The sequence below is a fragment of the Felis catus genome, chromosome A2 (assembly GCF_018350175.1).
Source record: "Felis catus isolate Fca126 chromosome A2, F.catus_Fca126_mat1.0, whole genome shotgun sequence".
Classification (NCBI taxonomy): Eukaryota; Metazoa; Chordata; class Mammalia; order Carnivora; family Felidae; genus Felis; species Felis catus.
The window spans coordinates 71,178,174-71,197,806 of record NC_058369.1 but is presented as its reverse complement, the minus strand read 5'-3'; the positions used below and the strand labels follow the sequence as shown (position 1 = coordinate 71,197,806).

The window sequence follows — 19,633 nt, the reverse complement described above, 5'->3', positions numbered from 1 at the left end:
CTTTTATCCACGGCCATTTAAAAACAGGACAGATCCACCTCTATCTCCCACGGTTCAGATGTGAAGGGAGAATGATTAAATTATTTCTTCCACCCGGATGAGTCTATAGTGTGAGCTAGGAACACTTGTGAATGCCCGGGAAAACATAGCCACAAAGGAGTCGCACGTTGGGAATCAGCTATCCACCTGCTGCGTTCAAGAGGCAGCTGTCGTGAGTCTTTAACGATAACACCTGTTTAGGGACATGATGACATTCAGTTTTATGTTAGCCTTTGTACATAACTTTTTGTCTCTATTTTCTTCTCTCTCTGCACTATCTACTAACTTTTCATGTCTTTCTATATTTTATCTATTTTTAATGGCAAACTTAAACACTTTCTGCAAAAAGAAATGACATGATTGAAGAAAATCCATCATATTAATTAAAGTTTTGAAGTTCTGCATGTGTGTGTGTGTGTGTGTGTGTGTGTGTGCACCAGGAATCATGCCAGTTCCAGGGGATATAAAGAGCAGGGAACACTGGCTTCAAGTCTTCACAGCATAGGGATGCACATAAACAGGTCAACTAGCAATAATACAGTAAGGATCTCTGCAGGGGAAGGGGATTCCTGTGGGATCAGGGAGCAGAGGCCCATGTTTTCAGGAATGGGAAAAGGCTGGAAGGAGAGGTTATAGCAGAGTTGGTGCTGGAGCGTAATCTTGAAGCAGGAATACCATTTCTGCTGCAAGTACAAACGGAGAGAATGTGGGCAAAGACAGGGGTGGGAGAGTGCAGCCTTCAAGGAACAGCTCCGAGGACGCCCTTCTTATTCCAGGCAAATGCCATTATTCCAATCAAGTAAATTACTGACAAATGTCTTCCTTGACTAATGTTTCCTTCTATGCCTTAGTTCCCACCACGTGGACAGGGATCACTGGTGTAACTTGACAGTTTCAGGAGAGTTGCCTGGTTTCCAGGGAATTCTGATAAAAATACCACAGCACAAGTGTCTTCAACAAAAGAAAAGCTCTCTATAATCTCTTTTGAGGCCGTGACTGATACTATGTCAATAAAAATCCCTCTGCCTCAACATTAATGCATAAATACCCTTTTTCAAACACAAACTTTTCAGATAAAGGGATGCTCCCCTCCAAAAAATTGGTATGATACCTTTACAAATACACTAGACTGTTTAATGTTTGGAATTTCAGTTTTGTGATTAAACCTGCAGGGCCATGACTAGAAACGATTTGTGGGTTTGTTGCAGGAGGATTTAAGTATGAGGGCTCTGGGGATGGTGTGAGGGGACCCTTGGCCAGTGAATGAGCCTGGCCAACTGCCCAAGACCTGTGTTTCAGTGAGGCTTTTTTAGTAAAGCAGTATCAGTAGTATTTTAGTAGTAGATTTTCATTTGTTGAGTACGCACTATGCTAAGGGCTTGATTTGCACTATCTCATTAAGTTCTGACAACAGCCCATTTACAAATGGTTACTGAGGACCAGAAGGATTAATTAAGTAAATCGTCTTGGAATACACAGGTTGGAACTTGGTAGGTGCTGCACCAACTTTTGTTTAACTTGCAATTATATTCTTGAGTATTTAATTCCTAGTTGTTTTTAATCTCCATAATAATACTTTAAGATGTTATCAGTCCACATGAAGTTTATATAAACTGCAGAAATCTTATGCTCTAGCAGCAGCCTTTCTTTGTTGGAGATTTACAAAGGTCTCTGGACAAAGGCCCTGGAGGATGGTCAGGTAACCGAGGTCTCTGAACTGCCCAGAAGAGCCAGGGCACCTGGGAAGTGCACAGATAGTTCATGCTTCCTGGGCTTTGCCAGTCTTCCTCACAGGAAGACTGGTTTCCAGGTGACAATGTGGTCTGTCCATGTTCATACTGTCGTAATGACAAGCATTAAAAAAAAAAATGACCACATGGAACCAATAGTGTGATGAGATGCTTTCTGAAGTCTGGCTTTTCTGCCTATGGTAAATTCCATGGTTACCGCCAGTGGGGCCAGAAGAATGCCTAACAAGAGACTCAAATAATGAATGAATAGGCATGCCACATGGCCATTAAGGACCGAGACACAAAATGCCAACACTGTGCTTCATCAGGTTAATGGACTTTTTACAAGTGCCCTGTTCTTGGAAGATGGAAAAAGTGCAGGCCTAAATTGCTGCTAAATAGACTTATGTAATCCAAAGAGTAGACTGTCGCTGAAGCCTGGTCCTCATGATGTGTAAACAAAAAGTCAGGAACTTGCATTTGATTGATGTGTGTAATAAGTAACTGCCCCTGGGATTTAAACTGCATGACTCAACACATTTTTAGGCCTTAATCTTCTCTTGAAAACAAAAGTGTTATTAGTTGTAGAATAGCATGTACTTTTATAGCCAGGAACCCCAAAAATGTACATTTAAATCCCAGTTTTAATATACTTTGATGGAGTCAGAACACTTGCTTGTTTCAAAAAAAGAATCCCTTGTGCAAGTTCGAAAAGATGTTTTTTCCCCATGTTTTAAAAGCTACAAACAACCCAGCTATTGCTGAGTATCGGCTCAGCTCACATGGAATGCTCAATGTTGCAAATGATAAAAAAAAATGCATTTTTTCTCATCAGATACAATGGTTTCTACAATAACATTGGCTCCAAGGGAGACATGGTTCTCTGAGATTGGATTTTGTTGGAAATTATGGTGTTTGAAGATTACTAAGGTATCAGAGGTCCTTAATAGAAATCTCAGATGACTGGGACATTCTGTAGGATAGAGAGTTGTAATGCAAGACTGGTGGCCTCACCCAGCAGGGACCGCCTCTAATTCCGGGTTGTGTATAGGGTGTCGAAGGCTACAGGGATCACTAAAATGTTCAGTGATAATAACCATAATCAACCCTAAAGAAGGGTATAAATTGGATAAAATTGGATCCAATTGAATTGATGCTGGATTTCTCAAAGGACGGCACTCTGGGGGCAGTCACACCGCCAGGGCCATTTGGTTCTCCTAATCCCTGTGGGCTAGAAGGAGCGGGGAGAGACAGACCCCAGCAGAGCATGGAAAAGCATGGCCCCTCAGGGAGCTTGCATTTTTGTTCTTGCCATCCCTGTGTGAACCCTTAGGAAGATGCTTTGTGTCGTATTTCAGATCTCCCTTGGAGAGCAGCTCTCTCACAGCCTATCTCTCCCAGCATATACTTCTTTCCCTGGGAAGACAGTGATTGTGGAGCTGGCATCTTCCACCCCTGCTCATTGTCTGTTTGCCCCCACAGAATCTGTACCAGAACAGGTTTTTAGGCCTGGCCGCCATGGCATCCCCATCTAGAAACTCCCAGAATCGCCGCCGGTGCAAGGAGCCACTCCGTCACAGCTACAACCCTGGCCAGTTCCACAGCATGGCCATCAGGACCGGCCCCCACGGCACCGTCACCATACCCCGCTCCACCAGCGACACCGACCTGGTCACCTCAGACAGCCGCTCCACACTTATGGTCAGCAGCTCCTACTACTCCATAGGACACTCTCAGGACCTGGTGATCCACTGGGACATCAAGGAGGAAGTGGATGCTGGAGACTGGATTGGCATGTATCTCATTGGTGAGTAGGACAGCGCTTAGCCAGACTCGCTGACAGAGTGCTGCAGACAGAGTGGTCTTGGCCATGTGGGTCGGGTGGTCAATGAGCGTAGCATTCACAATGCACTTTTAGGTATGCTTTAATATTTCAACAGACTCCATAGTTTAATTAAAGTGCACAATTTACAACCAAATGTGTTATACACCAAATTCTTTTTTTTTAAGTTTATTTATTTATTTTGAGAGAGAGAAAAACAGAGCACACAAGTGAGGGAGGGGCAGAGAGAGAAGGAGAGATAGAGAATCCCAATCAGGCTCCTCCCTGTCAGTGCAGAGCCTGATGCGGGGCTTGAACTCACCAACTGTGAGATCATGACCTGAGCCGAAGTCAAGAGCCGGACTCCTAACCGACTCTTAACCCAACCCAGGCACCCCTGTACAGCAAATTCTAACACACTGGAGACCCATTCACTAAGGTTTCTCTTACCATCTCTATTCAGTGGAAGAAAACCATGAGTTAGAAGGGCCAGCTATGGTTGAACACAAATGTTATTACCATTTGCAAGTATAGACGCTCTTGTAATTATGAATAAGTTAATATCAAAAGCCTGTTTTCAAGTCTGTATGTTTTTAAGACCAAAGCAACACCATATACACAAGCAAAGGACACACATCTCTACAGAGGGGGTTCTACTTTGTTTCCAACGTAATCATGTGCCTCTTTTCACCTGTTCTTTGACCATTCTTACTGCTTTGTATTCAAAAGATGTAACGGGCTTCAGTGGACAGTGACAGCAAGCAGACTGCAGGCTGGGAACAGAGTGATGGTTGAGAGGCAAATGGCCACACAAGTCTGTGTGCTGCAGAAAACAGATCTCACAAATTTGAAATCCCATGAAAAAATGTATTTGATCTATTTTACATGTTAGAATTGAATGTGTTAGAAATTGATACATTTATGCTGGTTAACTGGCAAGCAGAGGTGTGGTTGCTGGGTGGGGAAGGGGAGTCGCTCAAGTCAGGCACTAAGTTCAAGGGAGACCGGGCCTTCTGCCATCAGTCTGTGCAAGGAGCAATTTACACATTCTGACACACAATGCTGATTTAACATGGAATATCACAGAAACCAGTGGATTGTTCTAAGTATTTTGCAACCTGGACTGTTTTTCTGATAAACTAAAGGGGATCCTATCTAACTAACTAGCTGTGAGGGAAATATTTTTAGATCTCTTAACGGCTTTGCAGTCAGCTTGGCTGATGTATTTACAATATATGCATTATCGTAAAGATGGAGAAACATAGTTTTTAAATTTGTATACAAGTAATGGTTACTAGCTAAGTTGGACTTAGGTAAAATTGAATTTGCTGAAAAATTAGTTCTTGCGTAAAATTGTTTGGATACCATCAATCTAACACAGAGCTTGCAAAATAACAGCCCACCAAGCATATTTTTAGTCCACATTGTTTTAAATTTGATAAGTTATCAACATTGAAAAATGTAGAGATTTCACATTGAAATCCAAATTTCTAGCTTCTTTCACAAAAGCCCTCAATTTGGCAGACTGAGCCTGTAATTCTACTTGGCTTTAGTTTGCTAAAGTTAAGCATTAACTGCCTCATTTAGCCTGGTCTGCACCCTTTAGTTTTGCCACAGTCTCCCTCCCACCCATCCCTACTTTCATTGTGAAATGTTACTTGTTTAGCACCTTAGGTAATTAGGGTTTTGGCCCCAGATCTAGTTTTGAACCAGCTCTTTAAAGCTGTACCTTCCTGCAGTGGTGAGTCCTATTGTCATTCATTCATTCATTCATTCATTCATTCATTCATTCAGGGAACCATTGGAGGAGGAGAGTGTTTTGTGGGGAAGGTGAGAAATCCAAAGACATTCATCCAAGGTGAAGGAATGGGCAGATCTGGAGCTCAGCCCTAGATCCAGGCTGTGGGTGGAGGTTTGGGGTAACTGGCACCCCAAGAGTCAATTAAGTCATTGTGGATTGTGTAGAAAAGAGGACCGGAACACCTCTGTCAGAGGGACGGACAGGAGAGGTGCTCACAAAGGAGGTGGAGGAGGGATGGAGACTTAGACCACGTCACAGAAGTCAAGAGAAGGTGGTGGAGGAAGGAAGGGGCAGTCAGCAGCATCGAATGTCGTAAAACTCTAGGAATGAATAAGATCTGGTGTTAACATGACATTCTGACGGAGACAAAAGTAAACACAGCTCGTCATCTTAGGATCTTAACTTGACAGTTTGCTCTTCTCATAGTAGCTGCACATATATAACTGTGAAGTTATTTAATGCAGAACGCCAACACTTTCGGCAACATAGCATTTCAGAAATAATTTCCAAATCCAAAATTATCTGTGTGCCTTAAGAGTTCATAATTTGTAGGTCCTTAGTAACGTGTCTGTCAGATTTGCAGTGTCTTGCCAAAGATCGAATCACCATTCTAGGCCTAAAGATTTAGAGGTGATGATTTCATTTAGTCTGTCATTTCACCACTGAAGAAATGCCGATGCAGTGGCTCCCAAGGCCACACAGCTGCCCTCGCCTGGCGGCAGACCCCATGCTGCCCATAGGAACATCTCAGTGGAACCTGGTATGGTATCATTCCATGCCAGTGGACCACCTGTCCACGTGAGGCCAGGTTTGTGATGCTTTTAGCTCTGGCCTCTAGAGCTCCAGGAATACACGACTTTTCTTCTGCCATAGAGAGTGAGACACCTGCATGTGGACGGGCATGTGTGGCCCTCTCACCAACACCAGTGCTGTCCTTAGCCAGGAACCCAGTGATGGGACAGTGACAGTAGCATTACCGTTATTATCAGTGAAATCCAATTTGGTTGCCCTCCTTTATGAGTGGCCATGAGCTCGATACGGAGTAACAAAGGATTCTCTCTCTGGTGACACAGAATGGGGAAAGATCATGTGGTTTCAGTGACAGCTTGACCTCGTTTAGAATTCTACCCTGCCACTGGCCAGATGTATGGCCCCAGCCAGGTACTGTCATCCGAGCTCTAGGTTTCTTATCTCCAAAACAGAGGGGAAAACATAACTTTCTTCTCAGGATCATTGAGCAGAATTGATGAGACACTGCACATTTACTGCCCGTTGATCAATACTTCATGTCTTGATCTACCTTGTCAGGGAGCTCTATTCTCTGGATGTGTGATAGCAAATTACCTTAATTCCCAGGCTTCGTTCAGCCTAGCCTTCACCCTTAGATGGGTACTCAATCGTTGTAACTATGCATTATAGACAAAAGCTTCTTACCAAACCAATAGGAACATGGAAAGAGATTTTAAAGTTCAGTAAGTGGGAAGAAGGTCATCACCTGGTCAAAAATAAGTACATAGAAGCATGTTTATTAGAAATCGGCATTTCCAGAAAATAGTTCTGCCGTTATTCATTTGAAAATGCCTACTTGACTTTGACAAAGAAAACCTAATTATTTATGAGTTCTATATTTAGGGTTAGAGAGTCAGCAATGCCCATGGCTTACTCACACTAAGGGAACAGTCTTGTATAATTGAGTTAGGATACATAGGTTGGAGGATACAACTAATACCTCTAGTCATTAGAATGCTAAGTCAATGAGAATGTATCTATTCAAGTATTTTTCACCTCTTCATCTCACATTCATGTTAAAATAATATAAAATAATCTGCTTACTAGTGATGTCTAATAATGTTCTCTGACCAGTACCTGTATTCACTCATTCAGTCCTCACAACAGACTTTTGAAGCTGGTATTGATATTATCCCCGCACTGTAGTGAGGAAGCAAAGACACAGAGGGATTAAATAAGCTACCTAGGTTCACATAGGTGCTAAGGTAGCCTAATGTTCCTGCTTCAAGGGGTTGTCAATATCCCTGTAATCACACAAACATTGCTCCCACAAAATGACTTCCACCATGACAAAAAAATATGGAAAAAAAGAACCTTGGGACAGATGGCCCAGGGCCTATCAATCCTCAGGGTGGCAGGGACCATGGCTGGGCCCCCACCATCCATTCCAGGCCTCTTCTTTTCTCCAGTGCTTTCCTCTAGTGCAGAATCCTGTCCCTAAAATTTGTATATCTCAGACTCCTGTGCAACCATGTCCCAGATGCACCCTGGTCCCTTCATTAGGCACACCTGTGCAAGACAGGGAAGGAGGCAGCAAACTGTGGGGTTCCTCCTCCTACTGGTTAGCCTGTGGCTGCCTCAGTCATGGCTTTGGAAAGTTCAGCCATCCACCACAGTGCCTTGCTATCCACTCACTCACTTCCTGGGTGATGCGGTGGTGGCAGGTACTCATCTTGCTACAGGCTGGTTGCTCTCTGTGGGTGGAGAGGCAATCGCTGTGGCCTGGGAAGCAGCCTCTTGCTCTCCTGCCCACTGGCCACCGCTGCTCTATGAGGTTCTTGAGCTGAGCAGTTCCCATGAGGCCACTCTGAGTGAGGTGGAAGCAGGGCCTTGGAGAACCAGTTATTCTGGGGCTGTTCCCAGAGACCCAGCCTGGAGTCCATTTCTCTAGGAACCCAATCCTCTGCATTGAATCCCCTTCTGCATAAAATATCTGGAGTGATTCTGTTTCTCTGCATCTGACCCCCACAATACACTTGAATTCCCAAGCAAAGACCAATAACTTTTCCAACAATTGGCAATGAATGCCTTTGGGGAAGGAGTTGACCTCTCAGCACAGATGGTTCAGGCAGGAATATCGACTATTCTTTTTTCTTATGTGCTATGTGTTATGAAGTATTATCAATATAAGAGAATGGGCTATTTATCAGGACCAATTGACAGTCTTTTAAAAGGTGTCATGTTTGATTTTTTTTTTTACATTTATTTATTTTTGAGACAGAGAGAGACAGAGCATGAATGGGGGAGGGTCAGAGAGAGAGGGAGACACAGAATCTGAAACAGGCTCCAGGCTCTGAACTGTCAGCACAGAGCCCAATGTGGGGCTCGAACTCACAGACTGCGAGATCATGACCTGAGCCGAAGTCAGACGCCCAACCGACTGAGCCACCCAGGCGCCCCAAAAGATGTCATGTTTAAATGTGTACAGTGAAATGTATCTTGTTTTCTTTAAAATGTGTGTTATTTTGCTATCCTCATTAGTCTTTGCAGATTCTTCCCACCTACTCATCCCATCCTTTTCTCTTTGAGGTTCTCCTTGTGCTGCTGTGGTTCCTTAATAGTTAACCTATTCTTAAACTTACTATAGTCTAATGAAATTGCCTGTTTTCTTGAATAAGTCCCCAAATCTATTAGAAACTTCCCGAGAACATAGACCATATCTTGTTCACCAGTGTGTCCGCAGGGTTTAGCACAATGCCCAGAGTGGAGGAGATACTTACTGCACATTTACCTAATGCATGAATGAGCATCCCTTCTAGATATTATTTACAGGGATACCTGATCATAACTGTTAAAATGAATATTCTGGTGATCAGAGTGGAAGATTCAAGTAAATACCTCTCCTTAGAGAATTGCTATAATGAGGCAAATCTCTACACTGAAAACCCAGGGAGCTAGGAAAATATTATGCCTTTTTGGCAGAAATGAGGCAATTACGGTAAAAGACATATTATGCAATCATCTTAGTAACCCAACCAGGGCTGTGAGCACACACTGTGAATATTAAGACTGGCAAATTTTGCGACCAAGTGATTTTCCAGGGGATACAGTGCCTGCCATTAATGAAGCAGAGATAGTGTTGCTGTGCCCAATTATCTTTACCAAAGACGAGATAGCCAAAAATGTGCAGTCAACATGGGAGGGCACAAGCACGTTGACCAGTTGTCTCATTTACTCCTCCACTAGGAGGTCCCAGTGATTAGTACCCCACCCCCATTTTGCAGGGGAGGACCTGAAGATGTAGACTCGATGCCATTGGTATATGGCACAAAGACCCTTGATAACTGAGTCCTTTGCTACAAGTCCTGCCTTCCTTTCACCTCCTTCTTGCCTGCTTTCCCAGTCTAGGCAGATACAATCTTAGTTGCAAAAAGGACAACCATGACCTTGCTCCTCTTGGCAGAGCTGGAACTTGGAGCCTGCTCTCAGGAACCCCTGAGTTCTGTTTATTCGTCTTGTCACTGCAGTGGATCTGGATTCTCAAAGCCACAGACCCATCTAGCTCAAGTGTTTACTTTCTGCCAGGGCCCCATAGATAACCAAAGTAAAATTCATATCCCTGTCTTAGCCTCCACTGAAAACATGAGGCCTGGAACCAGAGAGGGGGCACTCAGCTTCTCCTTCATAGATCAGTCCTCTCCAGGAACGCTGTTCCTGTCTGGACACCAACTTTAGGGAGGATATTGGCAACTGCAATGTGATGAGCAGAGAAAGAGCAGGAAAGGAAAAGTACACAGTCCCCCACAAGCTCCTCTTAGTGCCTCCATGCAGGAGGCTCTCCGTCATCTTAGGTCCTGGACACCACATCAAGGCCTCTCTCTGCCCCCTCCACACCCACCCTCCATCTCCACCCTTGTGGCTTCTTATCCCTCAGTGCTTCCCTGAACTCCAGGTGGCCTCCCTCCTTCAAACTCCCTGTTAGAGCACCCTGTTCTTTTCCTTCCCATCCCCTATCACAAATTGTAATAATACCTTTATTTCTTCACTTAGTGTTTAAAGTCTGCATCCTCGAGGTGCCTGGGTGGCTCAGTCAGTTAAGCGTCCGACTTCGGCTCAGGTCATGATCTCGAGGTCCGTGCGTTCGAGCCCCGCGTCGGGCTCTGTGCTGACTGCTCAGAGCCTGGAGCCTGTTTCAGATTCTGTGTCTCCCTCTCTCTCTGACCCTCCCCCGTTCATGCTCTGTCTCTCTCTATCTCAAAAATAAATAAATGTTAAAAAAAATTTAAAAAAATAAAGTCTGCATCTTCAATTGTTTGAAAGCTTTAGCTCAGAAAGGACCATATTGAGTTTGCCCAACACCATGGCTCTTGCATTTTTCCCAGCATGACAGATGGTTCAGTCTTGATAAGTATCTGTTGAATGAACAAATGAATGCATGAGTGCATGAAGGATGGATGGATAAATTCATGGATGAGTCCCAGGTATTAGATGATGACAGGTATCCAGGCTGGAGAAGAGATGCTATAAAGTGGGGTCTATGAGAGCTGGGCCCCAAACAGAAAGTGTGATTGAATGTTTTCTTTATGCCTCATTCACAAACCCAAAGCGAGACCAATTCCTGGAAGCTTTAGGAGGAAGATTTTTGCACTCAGATTTCACACACGTAAAGACTATTCAAAAGTGAAATGGCCTGCCATAGAAGCAATTATTTTCTGTTTGTGGAAGTGTTTGCAAACCAGCTAGATGATCGCAGGAGTATTGAAGAGCGGGGATTGGCTCTGTATTACAAAGGGTTGGTCGAGAGGGTACCTGAGGATACTTCTAGCTCGCTGATTTGGATTCCATGTGCTTTTTCGTCTGTTGAGTTAGAGATAACATTAATATCCTTTGCTCTTTTTCTTTCTTTCTTTTCCCTAAATATACTGTTAGCTGATACATTTTTCTGCTCTGCTTTCTTTCTTTCATGGGAGTATAGATGAGGTCTTGTCAGAAAACTTTTTGGACTATAAGAACCGTGGAGTCAATGGTTCTCATCGGGGCCAGATCATCTGGAAGATCGATGCCAGCTCTTACTTTGTGGAACGTGAGTACTTTTCCCATTCCTGTTGCTCGCGATGGGGTTCAACTGTTTCAAGTCCTTCGTTCTATTGCATTGCTTCCCTGAGAAATGTGCTGTGTAAGAGAGGCATATGTTTAATGAAATGCTTAAAAATAATGAAAGGTGAGGTCTAGAGCATTTGGGCAACAGCCATACAAACCAGCCCAGACGGCCATTCCTTTTGTTTCAAAGAGATGTTTGGTTCATGGTCATTCATAGGCCTCTGGATTCAGAACCTTTTGGCTCAGATCTTTTAACTTTCACTCCGTGCTCCTCCACGTGCTCTCCAAATTTGCGATAGTTGCCCCTTCTGTATCCTGTAGTGCAGTGTTGGCTTTGCTTGAGCCAGTTCTTCAAGACTCTCTGATCATGGCCCCAGAATATTGGGGATATTCCACACTTCACCCTGATTTTCGGCTCTGGCCATAATTCCCCAGGGTGGAGGTGATACGTTACTACTACTGACCTGTTTCTTTGATTCCTGATCTACTGATATCTCTGGGTGTATAAACTTGTCATCATGTATTTTACTGAGATATTTCCTAAAATTTTATGCTATCTTTGAAAATAAGTCATTTTTGTAGTTAAGGAAGGATTCTTTTCCAAAATCCCCATACTGGTGCATTTCCCATTGCCCAAGGAAATATCTATGTGGGCCTCATGTTTACCAACTGAAGGAATGCACAGAATACCCTTATCTGCAAGTTCTTCCCTTCCCACTTGTGTATGGGAGAGTGCTAAATGTACAAATCCCTCCTGCATCTTCTGGTCCATAGCAGGGATTCAGTCAGTATGTCACTTTTGAAAGGTAATGATGGAATAGTCCCTTGTTCCAACTGTCCAGTTCTCAGAGGAAAGGATACATGGCCGGGAAACTAAAGTCTATAATCATTTGACTTGTTCAGGAAAAACTATAGTCTCTAGCATGTTTTGCTCCCATTTTTATTTACTCTCATTTCCATTTGTTCACTTAGTAAGCATTTTGTAAGACCTACTATATTCCAAAAACCAGAGATTTGAAGATGAAAGGTCTGGTGTCTTCCCTTTAGAAGCTTTTGGTGTCTCTGCTCCTAGAAATGACACAAATGCCCCCCTTTTTTATTGGCAAACATATGTAGATAGGAGATTGGTACTATCAGATGTAGAGGGGACATGATTTTATGAGATGTGGTTGGGCCCTTGACTTTGGTTTAGTCATAATGAAGTTCCCAACAAGAGATTCCCTTTTCCTTAGTATTTATCTCCCTGTCTCTAGCTTTTCTCCTCCTAATCCATTCTGATTCTGATACCAGACAAAATGCCTTTATATTCAACTCTGATACCATCTGCTCAAAAGCCTCATGGCTCTGCTTTCTGACTACATCAGCTGAAACCTCTCTGCCTTGTTGCCAAGCCCCAACAAAACCCACCCTCATCCCTCAACCCTATTTCTCTACCCTCCCCAGCATGCCCCCTTTGCCCAAGTCATGCCAGTATCTTCCCCATCCCGAAAATAGCATCATTTATCATAAAGGACATAGGTGGGCTTGATTTGGGGACAAAGACAGGTTCCAGCTAGTAGTACTTAATATGACTTCCCAAATGCCAGAAAGAACAAAAAAGGTAAAAACTTGCATTAGCAATGAATATTAAACACAATAGCTGACTATATGCCCTGATCTGATCTACATTGGAAGTTTGGTAGGAAAGGACTTCTTTACTACGCACCTGTTTCCTTCTTTGGAGTTCCAACTAATTGGGAAATCGACACCATTTAGGGTCAAAATATAGTCTTAGCTCAAAATGGTGCAGGAATGAGCACAGCGTCCAAGTTTTTGTCTTTTTAGAGTCAAGGAAATAAGTACTAAGGATAATGTGAAATCTTATGAGCTAACGTAAAAAAGATGAGTCTGTGTATAAAGTCATCTAGCAATAGTGCCATTCTTTCCAAAGAAGTTCTTTTCAAGATTTCCAAGATTTCTGTGACATATAGAATATTTTGTGTATATTCATCTCAAATAACAAGCCATATCATATAATTGTCTTCATGAAGAAACACTTTAAATACCACTAGAAGATATTATAATATAAAAGCAGCTCTGTAAATTATAAAAAATATTGCCATAACTGAGTGCAAGTGTATTCAAACTTGGTTAAGTAGCAATGTCCTATAGTAAACAAATGGCTTGCCACGTCATATTCAAAATAACTAAAAATCGAACACTTTAGAAAAATGGAATTTTATAAGTGTTCTGGTGCAAATCTGAGACAATCTCACTCTGCAGTATCCCTGTTGGACTAGCAATATCTCAGTGTTTTAGACAAATGGATGAAATTGAGAAGGCGGGTATTTACATTTTGCAAATACGTCAAAACAGTGCTCAATATACAAAGAATGTAAGACTTTGTACAAATGTAATATAATTTGTCAAAAACTAAAAATGTATCCAGAAAAAGATTAATTGAGTTTAAAAATGATTAGAATATTAGCTCAGGGCACACATATAAATCAAATAAATTAAAATGCTGTGATGGACTATAGCTTTAGGAGTCTGAATGCATTAAGACTATAAATATGCTGTATGAATTTATATTTTAATGTGAAATCACTTATATTTTCAAAAATGTATGATTGAAAAAGTGCCAAATTAACAAACAGGAAGAAATTGGATGTACAAAATGTTCTACTATCACTATCTTTCAATAATGCAGCAAAGCATCAAAGGTCCTCTTGCTATAATAAAAATGCAGAACACAGTCCATTAACCAGAAGTTTACAGAGTTTTTGACGTTAATAGAAATAAGATTCTTGAAGTCTCTAAATAGTAATAAACACATTAATCTAATTGGTAAATTATACCTTCTTAAAATTAAAAATTATTTTACAAACTTTGCACATAGGCCAGATTTTAAATGTTGAAATACAACAGGAGGTCATTCTTTCTATCTGAGGGTTAAATTAAAGTAATAAAATAAATGGGGTTGTTATTTCATTTTTATTTTCCATTTTTGTCTTTATTTTTTCCTTTTATTATTTCCTTTTATAAGAGTAGAGATACATCACTGATTACTTGGAGTCTATAATGTTCTAACAGTACATTTCTTCAGGGTTATGATTCAATTTAGAATTAGGTAATTGCTGTTGATTTATACAATTTTTTTTAAGGTCTGGCTAAATCGGATTTTGAACGTACTTCCAAATTAAGAACATTCAAAACAGATTATTTTCTGCACTCTTTAAGGAATTACATGCATGATAAAACACAAAAGAAATAAAACCTGAATTGTTTCCTTTTCTCTGGCATAACTTTTCCCTAGTGGGCCCCTGGCTGTTTGACTATACTAATAATTGCTGTAATATGAGAACTGCAAAAAGATGCAAATTTTAACACTGACAAAAGAAAGCACTAGTGAAGTTTCAGCTTTACTCATCCTGATCAAATCTTAAAATGCCATATCATTATAGTAACTCCATTACTATTTTTTAATATGTGCAGTCAGGCTTAGAGCAGGCTAGGCTTAATCCTCAGGAGTCACCACAGTCCTTGTTGATCATGTGCTCCTATCAGAACGCCTTCAAAATTGGGGCTTATGTTGCCCAGAAGCAATGACAAGGGTGATGATTCTACAGGGAAGGCATCTTTGTGTTGATCCTTGGCCCAAATCTGTTCCATGTAGCTCCCTGTTCATTGTTGCTCCTCATCGGTAGCAGGAAGAAAAATGTGCCTGCTGCCACCACTGATTACAGCCAAAAAGAGTTTCTCCCGAAGGGATCTCCTTTCTCCACCCACTTTTGTGTTGTGTCCTGTTATCATGGTCAGGAGCTCTGCCTTCTCACAGCTGTCTGGATGCCAACCAGAAATCCACAGTCCTCTAACTGCTCTGCCTTGCCTTGGTTTCCTGCCCCTGCTCAGGTCACTGGTCCTGCCCTGCTCCCACATTGGATCCTTCCCCACTGTGTCCTCGTTTCCAGAATCACTCCCTGCTACTGCCCGCTTTGATTCTATCATCCTGCGTTTGTCAGAATGTCCGTCAAACATTAGCACATTCCCAAGATCCTTTTCCATCCAGCCTCCCAAAGTTAAAAAGCACACAGTGGCCCCTGATTATACTTAACACCAAATCTAAGCACCTAGTTTTTAATGACACCCATTGAGCCTGGTGAGGTGAAATTTACACAGGTGGGAGGGGTCAGCATTTGCCTGTCAGTCCACACTTGGGCAAGGGGCTTCCCAGTGAGAGACAGGTGGGCTCAACATCAACCCCGTGTGGCCCGCTCTGTCTCTTCATCTGTACAATGAAGTTAATGTGTACTGCCCCCAGTGCAGCCCCATAAGGATGGATGATTCACCCAGTGAAGGCGAGGTGTGTCTGGTGTAACCAGATCCGCTGTGTAAGAAGAAGACTTTGAGTTAGGGATTGCGGTGCCACTCGGAAAGGGAGTCAGATCAGCAGTGCACATTGCACTTGGCATTTCTCCTCAGGGAATGGACAAGGGGGTGTCATGGTGACAACTGTGTGAACTGAATGGCTTTATTCGGAGAGTTTTCTGTGAGAAATGCTTTGCAGCTAGAGTTGAAGACCGAAGGCACTGGAGGAAAAGCAGGGCTCCAGGAGAACTAGCTGGCTTCCCCTCATTAGCATTTCTGGCACATGCTTTCTCCTCCCCGGCAATGCAGCAAGAGCAAGGGCTAGTCCTCCTGGAGCCGGGAGGCCACCCAGATCCATGATTAGACACAGGGGTCTCATCAGGTGGACAATCAAGTTGGTTCAGGTGACACATTGTTACAGCCTTTTATTTGAACCTGAGCATATTTTCACCAGCACTGCTCTGCTGTTGGAACCAGTATGGCTGAGAACTGCACTGCGGGCTGCCATTTTCAATCACTGTTTTGTGATTTCCAAGGAAGTATCTCCATCTGTACTACAGTAAACATTTGAGCCATAGACTCCAAGCCCTCAGGAAGTCTCAAGTCTACTTGGGGAGACTAAACATAAGCCCGGTACTCATGCTGCTTCACAGGTTTTCTGTGAGGAACAAGAATGGCTCCATAGAAATATTTGCAAGATAGTGGACATCAATATTATGTCATCTTATTTTTATTCCATAATTCCTGGGACACCATGACTATCTCCATTGTTCATCCAGTTTAATACTGTCCCAAAGGGAAATCATGGTCAGCATTGTACTCTACAACATACTGCTTATGTTCTTACTTATATTTCTTCAAGATTGAGGAAAAAAATGGATAGTTCACAGCAATACTCCTAAAATTCATTTTTCTCTTTCACCACACAATTCCCCTGGTTTTCCTTCCACCTAAACGTCTCTGTAAACCTACTCCTGGTTGTAGCTCACACTCAGGGTGCTCTTCTTCCCTTCCTTTTTTCCTTCACATTTTGCTTTAGAAGCCTAAAAGTAATCGTTCTGGAGATAAATCTCTGGGAGTGGTGGAGAAAGGAATCCACGTCACCAAAGACACAATCACTCACTCTTCAACAGACCAGAGTGAAATGGTTGGAGATATTCACATAATAATACCATCTTGGCTGCCAAGCAAATCTAAGTGTGCAGTGGTTCTGGCTGAACAGGGCCAATAAAACGATAGGACTGTGGCAGTGGAAGGGCAGGGGTCCAGGTGGGAAAACAGGACATACAAGTAAGGAGACACACACAGCCAGCTTGCCCCCAGTCTACCCAATGTGAGAAGCCAAAGTGTTGGGTGCAATCACTTCTTACCATGTCGAATATTCCATTACATCAGGGGCAGCAAAATTGATCTTTAGTCCACAGAAGTGTCAGTCTATCAGATGAAATAACAGACCATACAAAGAGTGACTCAGCATTATTACAGAAAACAGAAAGATATAACCAAACAGTCAATTCAGATTTGCAGCAATACAGATAGTGCTGACTTCTAGTTGGATATGTGTCAGATTCTCCCAATGACATGAAAGCTCTTCATCAACACAAATAAATGGTCAGGCCCTATTATCACAGACTGAGACCTTTCTGGATGAGTCACCACGTCAGTAAAAGAACATACAGATTCACCTGCCTCTCTTAACCCTATAGTGCTGGAGGCCTGTTGGACTGTACTAGTCTTCAGGACCTCCGATCTAGAGGTAAATGCTTGGTCCCTGCCAAGGCTCTTGCATTCTAGTACAGGAGACTAGCACATACCTCTTATAGTGTCCCATATCAGTGAAGACGGAGGAGCACCCAACCCAGCCTTGGGACACAGAGTTAATCATCCCCATACATAAGAGGAGCTCATAGGCAGACTGGGCCAGTGGGAAGGGCTGTGTTGGGGGTCAAGTGTAGAGAGGTCATTTTGGAAAGGGACAGCACCTACAAAGGCATGAAGGCATGGGGAGTGGGCAGGCGGGGATAGGTGAAAGTTAAGACAGATTCCTGACAGAAGGAGGAGAGGAAGAGGAGGAGGGGGAAGAAGAGAGATCATCAAGTGTGGAGGATTAAGTGTGGCCACAGATTCCTTGACAGTCCTCTTGAGAGGAGGGGTCCATGTCTCCTCTCCCGTGAGAGTTTCCGTGCTGAAGTGACGCTGTGCCAACTTCCAGGCCCAGGCTTTAAGAGACTGGTAGCTTCCACTTCCTACCCTTTAGAATACTCACTCTTAGAACCCTGAGACAGCGGTGCTGTAAGAAGCCCCGGTGGCCACGTGAAAGGTTGCATAGAGAGATGGTTCACCAGCTCAGCTGCTCCAGCTGTCCCCACCCAAGGGACGGTGGGGTGCAGCCCGGCTGTTATACATGGCAACAGCATGTGAGACCCCCAAGGGAGAGCTGTCCAGCTGGACCCAGTCACCTCACAGAACCATGAGAGATCACAATATAGTACTGTTTTAAGTTGTTAAGTTTTTGATTCCTTCGTTATGTAGCAAGAGTTGCCGTAGCACCAGAGAAATGGAAAGAGTGGGGCCATGGGAGTCAGGGAGGAGAACCTATCAGAGAGGCATCGTCAACACAACCTGGTGAGTGCCAACGGAGGGGTCACGGGAGACACGGTCTGGAATGCATCTATGCACAGTTGCCATATGGGGGCCGTGGTGGTTATCGTAAAAAGAAAATTCAACAAGCTGATGAGAAAGAGTAGGGTGAACAGTTCATCCTGCCTTGCTCAGAGCGATCCTGGTTTTGGCTTTGAAAGTTTCCAGTCCCAGGAAACCTGTCCATCCTGGGCACACTGGAATGGTGGTGGCCCTCTGGTACATCTGCACTGACAGAGGAGAGCGAAGTGTCCTGGTGCTCCTCCAGCGAGGAGGCTGTGAGAGACTCTGAGGTGGCAGCATGGGGAATAGGACTGGGATGGGCTTGAACATGTGTACAGAATGAAGGGAAGGAGCCATAACATAAGAGCTCTCATTGATTTAGTACCCACTCGTGTCCACTTTTTTACACCCTGTTATGCTGATGACAGCACCATGAGGAGGGTGCCAGCACCATTGTTTCTGAGGAGAAAACAGACGTGGTAGTGTGTGTGGTACAGCTGGGGTATGAACCAGCCTCACCTGCTTGTGCTCATCAGCCCCAGGGAAGAGGTAGGGGATGTTGGATGTTCAATGGACCGGGGCCCATAAGCAGTCAGAAGGCACTGGATGCAGAGAAAGTTAAGAGCCCAGCCTTTCCTGGAAGTCCTTGACCTGCTAGGGACCAGGAGACTGGAAGTGTGGTGGGGCAGGATAGGGACAGGACTTGGGGTCAAAACGTGTGTGCTGACCACCTTATAGCACCCCTTTCCTACCAAGAAGGGAAATAAGAAGAAACTGGAAAGACTCAGGAGTGATTTTCACCTGTATAGGTGTGGTGGAGTAAAATTACCACTCTACAAAAAAGACTCTCTCGGTCCCTCTCAAAGCCACTCTGTACACAAAATGAGTCTGTTTCTCTCCATGCCATAGACACAGGGAGCTAGAAAAAAGGGCTGCTGAGATTCTCCATACCCCTGCCTCTGGACAGTGCTTCAACAAGAGAAGGAGGAAGTATTCTGCCCATTTTAATGTCCATGAGATGGGGCATGATAGCTTTCTCCTAAAGGCCGGTGCGGGACAAAGCGGAGAGACACCACATTTGGCAGGAGAATATGTAGGGCAGACAAGGGAACCTGACCTAACTAGGACGCTGTGTCTGGACTTGCAGCCAGGTGGGTGAGGCCGTGTCTGAAGGGCATGCCCAGCTGATTACCGTGATGTCCAATTAGACAGATACAGCAGATGGGAATGAAGGCGGCTGCAGCCATCCCACGGACGGTGGCCTGTGCTTGTCCCTGGGGACCTGAGCCTGGCTCATAAGATCTGATCCCTGAACTGCCATTTGGGGAGACTGATGTCCTGAATAGAGGAGTAATAATAGTAATACCAGAACTGAAGATCTCTGAGCTCTCCTGATGTGCCAAGCACATGCTGAGCACCCTA

At 43.7% G+C, this 19,633-nt stretch overlaps 1 protein-coding gene across 7 annotated transcripts in view; it reads left to right on the top strand.

Moving 5' to 3' along the window:
• The window catches only part of HECW1 (HECT, C2 and WW domain containing E3 ubiquitin protein ligase 1), a 421,784-nt gene that overhangs the window by 178,075 nt on the left and 224,076 nt on the right, over positions 1 to 19,633 (top strand). For all 7 annotated transcript variants that reach the window (XM_019825270.3, XM_045052189.1, XM_006929092.5 and 4 more), the window contains 2 exons: positions 3,252 to 3,576; positions 11,097 to 11,204. In XM_019825270.3, the coding sequence (XP_019680829.2) occupies positions 3,252 to 3,576; positions 11,097 to 11,204 (433 nt within the window). The remainder of the gene's footprint in view (positions 1 to 3,251; positions 3,577 to 11,096; positions 11,205 to 19,633) is intronic.